This window comes from Belonocnema kinseyi, chromosome 9, assembly GCF_010883055.1.
Source record: "Belonocnema kinseyi isolate 2016_QV_RU_SX_M_011 chromosome 9, B_treatae_v1, whole genome shotgun sequence".
Lineage (NCBI taxonomy): Eukaryota > Metazoa > Arthropoda > Insecta > Hymenoptera > Cynipidae > Belonocnema > Belonocnema kinseyi.
Window position 1 is genome coordinate 7109918 of NC_046665.1, and position 11893 is coordinate 7121810.

Below are 11893 nucleotides of genomic sequence, written 5' to 3' on the forward strand. Positions count from 1 at the left end.
TAATTTATGAAGAAAAGTCAAATATTCGCCAGTTTCGCCTACTTTCCAAATTTTGCGAATTCTAAATTTGTAATTTTGAAATTTATTCCTGAGTAACTTGATAAATTTATCATTTATAATCCAGTTATAATTTAAAAATGGGTAAATTTAGAAATTTAAATACAATAAAAAATTGGTTTACCTATCAAATTTGTGCTCTTGCAGATGTTATCTACAAAAAAGTCAGTTTCAATATATTCGAAAAGTGTCTGCATGGTATTTATTTCCCAGTAGTATTTTTCAAACAAATAATCTATTCGCCGGAAAAGCATTAAAAATTATTATTTGACATGTTTACAATACGAAAAAAAAAGTTGAGAAAAAGATTCGAACCCACGACAGCCTGGTTATCAGCCAGGCTCTTTCCCACTGGACCAGCGGACCTTGATGGAAGTCCATGCGCGCGAACCGGTAGAGATGCAGCACCCTTGGCTAATGTGATTTAAAAACGCTCATAGTTCTTACAAGGGACCAATAAATCCGGGACACGTGTCTCATTCTTTTTGAAATAATATCGATTGATGATAGCCTCATCAAAAAGTCAATGTCCAGAAGAGGGTTTCCCCTTTGAGAATTGTAGTCTTGGCCTACGGTCGATAACGAAGGGTGCTCCGATACCGCCGATACCGCGTGTAGAGTGAAGGTAACAGCTGGCCTGGTGGTTGATTACAAATATAGTTACAAAAACACCGACATTGCACGTAAATTCTCTCTGCTTTTTTCTCTATTTCGCAACGTATTTCGCAAAATTTGGGGACACCATCATCAAGTCCTGGCCATTTGGAAAATCGTTAGGTATCTAGAATTCTTCTATTATGTCAGAATTGGGAGTAAAAAAATAAATTAGCAAACGATTCTAACCGTTCAATTGCTGCCGTCTGCTACCCGCTGATTTCTATCTTTCGCAAAATTCAGGTATGTCGGGAAAATAATCATTTCCTCATCAAATTGTTTGATTTTTCAACATCCTTCGTAAAAATATAAATGGAATCAGTACCGTACCTATAAAGAAAATTCAAAGTCGGATTGAACCAACGCCCTTAAGATTAATTTTTTATATTTTGAAGTATAAAATTTCATTCTGGTTATATTCTTAACATGTATGGTTTGAATTTTACTCCTCTTTATATGAATTAATGCAGAATACTTTAACAAATGAGCATTTATCACCTTTCTTTACCTTATTTTTACATTTATTTGTTTATTTAAACAACTTTGACTTAACAATAAATTTTTTTGCATTTTGATAGATACCTGACATATTAAACTTCAATTTACACTCATAGTTTATTGAGAAAGTGCAAATTGAAAAAAATAATATACTTTTTGGAAAGAATAGAAAAACCACTTAAAGAAGTTTGTAGAGCAATGTCTACAGATTAAAAAACCCACTGATTTTTTTCAATTACTCTAAAAACAAAAGAAATAACATTAAAACTCGGAAAAAAGTCACTTTTTCCATTTTCCGCATTTTTTGTTGAATTTTCTTTCATAAAATTGTACAAAATAAAAATATCGTTTTCGCTCTTATCTACCATCCGTTCACGATAGGAAAGCCCCTCCAAAACAGCTGCACATTTTTGTAATTTACTCGGAAGAAAAAAATCGGATAAAAACAGCTTATACCATAATAAAGCTTACTTTATTGCGCTTTATACAGGTCCCCATTTGTTTATGTGCAAAAATTGGTTCGAAAAATATTCTTCGCGAAAGGACGAAAACCGTGGTTTTTTCACGCCACTCTCTCCTTGCTTGACTTTCGATGACGATGTCTTTGAAACGAAATATTCAAAAAATTTGAAAAAAATCATGCAGCTGCTTTCATATTTTGACTATACATATGTGAAATGAAAATTACAATACATTAATAACAATTAACGTAAAATGCATTTAAACATAACTATGCCATCTCTCGCAATATACGTAGTAGAGAGCTATATTTTGGATTGAATTGCTTGGAAAATTTCAACAAATACGATGGAATAAAAATCAGTAATGACAATCTTGAAACATATTAATTAATAACAAATAATCCTGGAAGAAAAATTGCATGGTAGTGTGGGTGTGAGGACACAGCACGGTACCAAGCCTGAAGGGTCTACTCATAGAAAAAGATAGCCACTGCAAGAAAAACAGGAATAGATACTTTCATCCCCAAAGGCGTAGACATGGGGGCAATTTTCATCTATACAGCATTTTGTCCGTCTGCCTGTTTTTCCAAAAATGCCAAGAAAGTATCTTCTATAAATCAATTTGTGTGCATTTCTTGTGGAAATTTTCCGGGTTTGCTTCAAAAATCAAAATTAGGACAAGAGGAAAAAAACTTGTTTTTGCAAAGTTTCGCATCTGATTAATTGTTTACGTACAGAAATCAGCAAGAAATCTCAAATTAAATTCAAATTAAATTAATGAGGACTTGAACATTAGGGTGCATGAAGGATTGCAATTGTTCCCTAACAGTAAAGCCAAAAATTAACCTCTAAATAAATGCTAAACCCTCAATGAAATAAACAATTTGAATCTAAAAATTTTTTTATAAAGACTGACGATTTTTGGGATCCAGTGGACGCATTGTACATCCCGAAAAGAAATTTTAATTTTAAAATATGAAGTGGCATTGAAGATATAAGCCGATTCTTTACTACTTTTTACGAAATTTTATCGTAGTGAAATAACGAAGGTATTGCACTCTACTACAGTCCGATTTCATAATATATGAGATTATAATTTTTCCGCAGCGGCTTCAATCGTTTGACAATGAGAAGATCGTACGAGCGGCCGATTGTCGCGCGCCAACATCTTATTGTTAGAAGATTAGAGACGATTGTAAGCCCGGGTGGCTGCTTGCCTGTTGCGACTTTCCCCATGTTTTAGGATTAGACCCGGCTGAGAGAAATTCTAGTTGTGTGTGATATTTTAAAATGCATTGCAATAGGCTGCAGTAGCTTCATTATACATTAAAGAAAATTCTATTGAATTCACATTTTCAATTATTATAGTTCATATTTTAAATTGTTCTTCTTTCAATTTCAGTTTTTGCATAAATGATCCCTCTATTAAATGCCTTATAGAAACGTATAAAAATGGGAAAAAGGATATATAAAACCACATAAAACCATATAGAAATTGTATAAAGTCCATATGATTCTATATAACCATTTCTCCATGTTTATAAGTTTCTATAAGGCATTTAATAAAGGGATAAGTAATCGGGGATAAAGCAAAACTTCAGTTGTATATTCCATTGGAGTTAAGAATTCATCTATTCGGTTTAACATTGTTGTTCTAAATTAAAAATGAAACTATCTACTTTTTGCTTGAAAAATCGTCTTTTTTAGTTGAACGTATTTTTAGTATACGTATTTTTGATTTTTTAGTATTCCTGTTAGATTGACCTTTTTAGTCGAAATCTCTTTAGTTGAACTAAAAATGTGGGTATTAGATTTTTGATTAAGTATTTATCTTATTATTTCAAAATTCATGTTTATTGTTGAAAATTCTTACTTTTTGCTCAAAAATAATCTTCTCAATTGAAAAATCATTTATCTTGCTGAAATTTAATTATATAATCCATTAAAGTTCTGAGCGTTGACATGAAAGAAATTTATTTTCACAATTCTATTTTGTTCAGAGAAATTGTTTATAACAACAAATAAAAATATGCCTTATAACTTTTCTTTGCAATTTCATTACTCTCAATGTAATACATTTTTGCACTGTTAATAGTTTAGAAGAGAATTCAACTACTTCTGTCATTCATTCTTTTTTTGTGAAAATCAACTATTTAGCTTTTTGTTTAGAATTTATCTTTTTAACTAGAAAATTCGTCCTTTTTGGTAAAATTTAACTTGAAAATTCAACACTCTTTTTGAAAATTTAAAAACTTCAATTAAAATTTGATTGGTTTTGTTGAAAATTAATACTTTTTGAACTGAAACATCATTTTACTGAAAAAGTCATGTCTTCCTATCAACATTCATTTTTTTGTTGTAAAAATCAACTATTTAGCTTTTCGTTTACGATTTTTTTTACTAGAAAAATCGTTTTTTGCTCAAATTTCACTTGAAAATTCATCACTCTCTGTGAAGCTTAAAAACTTGATTAAAAATTAAATTGGTTGTTTTGGAAACTTATATTTTCTGAACTGAAATAACATAATTTTACTGGAAAGTGCATGTCTTTGTATCAACGTTTATTTTTTTGTGAAAATCGACAATTTAGCTTTTCGTTTACAATTGATCTGTTTTACTAGAAAACTTGTCCTTTTTGCTTAAATTTCACTTGGAAATTCATCACTCTCTTTGAAAACTTAAAAACTTAGTTTAAAATTAGATCAAATTGAAACATCATTTTACTGCAAAATTCGTGTCTTCGTATTAAGTTTCGCTTTCGTAAAAATGATTCTTTTCTTAAGTGAGACATGATCTTCTTTTCTGAGAATTTAACTAATCAACATCATTTGTTGAAAATTCGCGTTTTTAGTCAGAAATTCAATTTTTTCGTAGAAAATGAAACTTTTTTATTTCAAATTTTATCTATTTCAGTTGAAGGTGCCTCATTCTAGTGTACAATTTTTTTATATTAAAATTCAAGTATTATTATTCAAGATTTATTATTTTGTTTGAGAATGCATCACTTTGTTTGGAAATTTAAATACTTCTTTTATAAATGAACTTCTTTTTGTTAAAAATTACTATTTACTTAACTGAAACATGCATGTTTCACTTTAACCGTGTATAAACAGAGACAAATTCGTTGAGAAATACATAAAAATCGATTTTTATAACATGTCCTTCATTGTAAAATGATTTGATGAAACAAATCAATCCTTTCTTCGACCGTTGATATTTATTGATTTTTAACATTTTTTTTTTAATTTTTTTTCCACAACAGTGGTTTTCAATGGAAACTTGCCTATTACATCATCGTTCATTACGTATTCTTCATGTATTTCTGAAACTGTCATCTTGAAAGTAGCTTGTTTACTTCGGGAAACGGTTCCATTTCCCCCAACACCGACGATAGTTACTTTAACAATTCGGACAATTTTTGCAACTTTTTCCACGGGGCATCTCTTAACGGAAGTGTTAAAGATAAAGTCGAAAGTAGCATGCCAGTTAATCCACCAACGTGACGTGTTCTTCCAGTGCAAGAATAGAAAATGATTCTTTGTGCTCGTGCTTATTTCGAGAGTGAAAATTCGCGTAAAGAAGGTAGCATGTGTGATGCAGCCAATGTTGTGAGAAGGACCGCACTTTGCCTACATGTTTCAGTACCTGACCTTTTTGATTGAAGACCAATTCTAAAAGAATATTGTTTACATTGTTTAAGTGAAAATTATTGTTTAATTTCATTGACCGTGAAACTAGCACAGTATTTTTAAAGCATAACTGAAAAGCAAAATTATTTTTCACCCCTAATGTTACAAAAACAACCCCCATATTTGTATCCGAATACAAACCTGCAGACTGATGCCAAAAATTGTATACATTAACTGCTGGGATTTTTGTGCTCTTTCTTTATTTTCCAATGACATATCAATCGCTTTTGTAAAATTAACCCTTCTATAAAAAAGCAAGACCCTGTAATGAAAACACTTATTGAAAAAAGTCGTTATACTAGATAGAACTCCGTTCTGTAGATAATTATCACATAATATCAAGTCGCCGTTTTATTATCTCCTTCAAATACAGGGTCATGGTGTTTATGCTCATAAATATTCAAGATTCGAACTTGTGAAAATTCGATTTTATTAAGTTAATTCGGTTTCTTGATTTTCCCAGCGGGTTAACATCGTAAGGAATTATGTTCCAACTACCCCAGGAAACCACCCCTAACGTGTGGTTCGGCTCTGCTACTATCGGGACTCCTCAAATGTCGAACATATCCAGGTATATCAGTCACGTGGTTTGTCGACAGACCCCATGCTCTGAGGTATGAAATTCTAGCATCCCCAAAAAAATACCCTTGTCGCAAAATTGGTTCCAATTTTATTGGTAATAGAATATGTACATTTCTTGAGTGAAAGCCATATAAATTCGACCTTATCCAGGTAGATCGGTCACATGATTTTTTATCGACTCAATTTTGTAAAGAATCAATGTTTAGTAATCCCATAAAACTACCCTTATCGCAAAATTTGTCTGAATTTGATTAGTGGTAGACTATGTACATTTCTGGACAACCGCATGAGGGAAACCCATACAAGTACAACGTTATCCAGGTAGATCGTTCACTTGATTTTTTTATCGACTCAATGCTGTAAATTATCAAGTTTTATTAATCCCAAGAAACTGCCCTTATCATGAAGTTAATCTTAATTTTATTGATATTATATGACAATTTTGTACGGAACGGGATGTATTTTTTTCGAATGTGATTTGGGCAAATGGTTATCATAGATAAAAGATCAAAGATAAAACACAAATAAAAGCCAAAATGTATTTTTACAACATACATATAGATGCCCAGAATCCCTATTCACATAAGTGCTTTTTAGGATTTCAAAATAATTTCAACTTATCTTTAAAAATAGTTTTAATAACTATTTGAAAAAATTATTTTAGAAAAAGTCTGCTCTCCAGAAATTTTCAACCGTTCTGGACATTTAGATTGTTCTTGATATAAAAATGGATTTTACCCATTAATAATTGTTGAGCTGGAAGTTGTTTAAAAGCATTAAAGGATGCATCGAAAAAGGTAAAGTACATTTTTTGAATATACACACATAGACTGGAAAATAATTTTGATGAGAAATAATTATGCTTAAAAGTACCATGTTACTATTTTATAAGTAAGTTCCATCTATGTCTATATCGACTTTTTCAATGCGTGTTTTTATTACAGGGTGTTTCTTTGATATATAAGGGTTAATTGAACAAAAGCGATTTATATGACATTGGAAGATAGAGAAAGTGTACAAAAATTAAGAGCACGATTTCAACAGTTAATGTATACAATTTTTGTCATCATTCTGCATTAGTCATAATTTTGCTCCTTATTTATGCTTTAAAAATACCGTTTTAATATTTTAAAAGTATTTTCCGTTCAGATATTTTCTTTTTTTTTAATACGTATTTGCAACACACGGGGTTGCTTTTTAAAATAAGGGTTCATTTTACAAAAATGTTTATATCACATTGGAAAACAAAGAAAAATAGAAAAAAATGTAGCCTTGTCATTTTTTAAATAAGTTTTGATTTTACAAAAGCGATTCATAGCCCATTATAAAGCCGCTGAATTTCTGACCTGATTAATTAATTAAAGCATATGTATCTAAACTATTAATAAAGAAATAATTACAAATAAAAAACTAAGAATCGAATTTGCCACCCTGTTATGTTTAAATGAATTTTACGTCAATTGTTACTGATATATTGTAATTTTCTTTTCACATATGTATAGTGAAAATGTGAAAGCATCTGCATGATTTTTTTTCAAATTTTTTGAATAGTTCATTTCAAAGATGTCGTCATCGAAAATCAAGCAAGTAGAGTGACGCGAAAAAACACGATGCAGTGTTTTTATTCGATTTTTTTCTTCCGAGCAAATTACAAAAATGTGCAGCTATTTTGGAGGGACCTTCCTATCGTGAACGGATAGTAGTCTTTTTTTAGACAAACCTCAATATATATTCGGAAAATACCTGGTGCCCAGCGAGTTAATTATCAATTTATTTTCAAAAAAGATTCTAAGAAACCCAAATTCTAACTAATTAACCTTCTGAAATTCTTTTTAATGTTCCTTGTCAAAGTTATATACATTTTCATTTTGAAAAAATGTACGTGATAATAGAGGGGGCGGGGGATTCAGCAATAATATCCGGGAGCCATCGGGACAGTCATCTAGCGCCGCCCCTTCCAAATCCACAAATGTTTTTTTTTCCTGAAAATAAAAACTTACACAAACAAAAAATTTGTCTTTTGCCACGTAATACACAATTTTCCTGTCAGGACCGGTTGTTTAGGATCACCCTAAAAGAACCAGCGTTATGAGCGGTTTGATCACCTGTAAATGGTCTGAAAACTTACCTTAGTAGATTTGCGCATTCTTGGAGGTATTTTTTTCAGAAAACTTGAAAGATTTTATTGACAAAAAATTACGTTTTCCTTTACCTTACTTTCAATAATTATTTAATAAAATTATTTGCATGCAGCGAAAAGCGGACCAGCAGCTAATACCGTAAAGGGAAGATAGGTATAGAGGCGACAATGCAGCGGGTAGTTTTTAGCACGCTAAGTGGAGCCAAAGATGGTCCTAGAAACGGCATGAGATTAGTTGCACCACATATCGGTAGTTAGCGCGGCAGGCAAGTTTGTGGTAGGGACCCTGTAGTAAGGGATGCGCCATGTGGCAACTAACTGCGGATTGGTCGAGTGAGAAGAGAGAGACACTTCCGTTCTATATTAAGATACTATACCAAAATTTACTACAGCTTTGCGCTCCGGTATGTGAATAATGCTTGTTGACATCTTGAAGTGGTTAGGCAGTGCATTCTAACCCTAAAATTTTCTGTTATGTGAAGATAAATTGGGTATTTATAATGTGTGTTTGTGCAGTAGAAAGTTGCAAAAATTCTACCAAAAAAAGGCAAGCAATGTTTTGCTTTTCCTATCGATGTTAATCGGAGTAGCATTTGGCTGAAGAATAGTCAACTCGAAACCCGTGGAAAATGGTCATCTGTACGTGAAGTAAGTTTCGAATATTTACTCTAACCACATATTTACTCCACATACGTATTTGTGATCTGAATGTTCAATATAGGATCATTTTGCGGAAGATTCGTTTTTTTTCACAGTCACTGGTAAACGAAGACTAAGGAACGCAGCGATTTCTATTACTATTCCCTTTTATTTAATAAATTCTTCTGCTAATCTTCTGGGTTCACGCTGCATATTTTAAATTGTTCAAATTTTCATTTTTTACGTCTTTTTCGGGTGTATGAGTTCATAATACTGTTTTTTTTTAATTCAACTTTTTTATTTCATAAATATTACTATTGTCTATTTTTTTAACTTCAAGACTATTAATTATTTTGATTTTCCCATGGACACAGGAAACAAGGGACTAGGCATGCCATTGCGGGGGTGATGCAATGAGGGAGGAGGTCCGCCACCTTTTGATGTCCCGCGACAAACATGGCATGGCCCACATGTTTATATTTTCATGCACAGTTTGTCGGCAAAAATGTTCGTACGCATAATCAAATGCCACATCGTAAGATGGCGGCTCTTCCACTCATAAAATTCTCCCCCCTCCCGTGGATTCAACCCCGCTCGCTAAGTTTGGATGGCATGCCTAGTCCCGTATTTCCTATGTTCATGAATATTCCCAATCCAATTGAATACACGATTCAGGTATATTATTTATTGGCGTTTGAATATCTCGCGCCTTCTACCGCTGGCTCCAACTTCTGTTCCATTTTCCCGCACCACAAGGCGCGTCCCTTACTACAGGGTCCCTAGTTTGTGGAATTGTCGGTTAAACTAATCCATCAGATGGCGCCACAAAAAGTAGGTCTGTCTTTTTCATTGAATTGCATTAAGAAAAAGCAACAATAATTAAAAACTTTATGCTGTTTGCAAATAAACAAAAAAAAATAAATGATAAAATAAGTCTAACCATTACTAATTATTTAAAAAAAGAAGAAGTCATGAAAATATGTAGTTTTATATCAATAAAATTTAATTTTGAGATACATTTTCAAAGTAGTTCGAACTTTATATTTTTTTGATTTATTTTGCTCATATTATTGATTTTATTATTTGTTAAGGTTAAACAAAATTACTTTTGTTAAAATTATTAATGTAGCTAATGAAAAAATTAATAATATTAAAGATCTCAATAACAAAAATATTTAAAACATACATGATCAGAAGAATTATTAAAAAATATATTACGTATATTGTATATTGAGGGAATTTAATATTATTTAATGTAATGTATATATTTATTTTAATTGAACCAAATATCATATATACATTTTTACAGTGAAATCATTTATTTGTTGCTTAATCTTAAAAGCTTTTTTCTCGCTACATTCAACCCCTAATAATTTTATTGACAAATTTAAATTTAAAGTAGATTTCGAATTAAATAATTAATTATATTATTGCAAACCTCATTTCTAAAATGAACAGACTATAAACTATTAAACTCTATAAAACAAACGTACCGTACTCATGACGGACAGTAGGAGGAAATTCACTTTTTTCGTTCAGCTTAACGCTCGGAACTTTTGGCTTCTCCATTAATTAATGAATAATTTTTCTACTCAAAGCATGGAAAAACTTAAATTTTGTACATAACAATTTTTTACGCTTTGATAACTGATCAGGAAAACTTTATATTGTCTAAAATAATGTTTCAGGACTCAAAAAATACAAATAATTTGTTTATCATTCCATTTATTTGCTGGAAACAAATTTGATAAACAAATTTTTAAAATATTATAATTTGAGATTTTTCAAATTATTATTTCCTTCAAGCGCCAGAAAGACTTCAGTTATTCCTTGAAACAATAAATATTTAATAATATTTGATCAAATATAACAATTTAAATTTTTCTAAATACATTAGATAAGGAAATTCAAAATTTTGGTCCTTTCGCAAAGAAATTTTTTGTTTACTCTGGAAATATTTTAAGCTGTTGGGCGAATAACTGCTAGTCACAAAGATATGTGAGAATTTAACAATAACCATTGTTATTAATAATTTTCGTGACAAAATATTTAAATGTAAGGTTTTATCAAAATTTTATTTTCTTCAATCGCTGCAATGGCTACTGATATTCCTAAAAAATGTATCTTTGATCATATTTAGTGGAATATAACAACTTACATGTTTATAAACAGTTTACATAAAAAATGTCCCAATGTTGGCAGTATCACTCGGATGAAGTCGGGTTTCCAATCGTAATAGATTGGAAATGAATCATAACACTGCATGCTAAGATTCACTCAATACAAAATCTTTTGACAATAACCCACCGACTTGGCCATCAAAGAAAATTTAAATTTAATAAAACCTTAAGTTTAAATATTTTGTCACAAGAATTGTTAATAACAGTGGTTATTGTTAACTTTTTTAATGTTTTTGTGACGAGCAGTCATTCGTCCAATGGCTTAAAACATTTCCAGTGCAGAAAAAATTTTCTATGCGAAAAGGCAAACAGTTTAAATTTGTTAATCTAATTTGTTTACAAAAATTGAAACTGTTATATTTTATCAAATATTATTAAATATTTATTATTTGAAGGAATACCTGAAGTCATTCTGCCCATTGAAAGAATTTATAATTTGAAAAATCTTAAATTCTAATATTATGACACAAAAATTGTTTATCGCAGTGGTTATTATAAAGTTTCAAATTATTTTTGTTATTAAATGTCATTCCTACTTTAAAGGGAAGCACTTTTTGCAACAAAAAAATTTTTTTTACCGATAATAAGACTTTGTTCATGATTTGACTGAAAAAATTATTAATAAAAAAATAAAGAAGACAAAATTTCGGAAAGTCAAGACCTATAGAATTTAATGATCTTTAATTTAAAACAGAAAGATTCAAAATCGCAAGAAAATTAAAGGGTCTGGACATTTTTGATTGAAAAAAGTGCATTTCCTCCAACTGTGCGTCATGAGTACAGCACGTTCCCAGTGGGCACAGGCGTTAAAGAACATCTTTAGAACGTTCCAATTACGTTCTAAAACGTTTTGCCCACTGGGTTTGTTTATAGATTTTAATAGCTGATAGTATGCTTATTTTAGAAATAAGGTTTGCAATAATATAATTAACTATTTAATTCAAAATCTCCTTTAATTTTAAATTGTTAAATAAAATTATTAGGGGATGAATG

The 11893-nt window shown here is 30.7% G+C and overlaps 1 protein-coding gene across 4 annotated transcripts in view; it reads right to left on the reverse strand.

The window, feature by feature from the left end:
* LOC117180014 (DNA-(apurinic or apyrimidinic site) lyase) overlaps positions 1–8293 on the reverse strand; it is a 144338-nt gene extending 136045 nt beyond the window's left edge. For 2 of the 4 annotated variants that reach the window (XM_033372290.1, XM_033372292.1), the window contains exon 1: positions 8070–8291. In XM_033372290.1, coding sequence (XP_033228181.1) covers positions 8070–8087 — 18 coding nt within the window. In that variant the 5' untranslated portion in view covers positions 8088–8291. Of the gene's footprint in view, positions 1–900; positions 1042–8069 lie in introns of all 4 variants that reach the window. The other 2 variants (XM_033372291.1, XM_033372293.1) reach the window with 2 other exon arrangements.
* Between the last annotated feature and the right edge of the window lie 3600 nt (positions 8294–11893).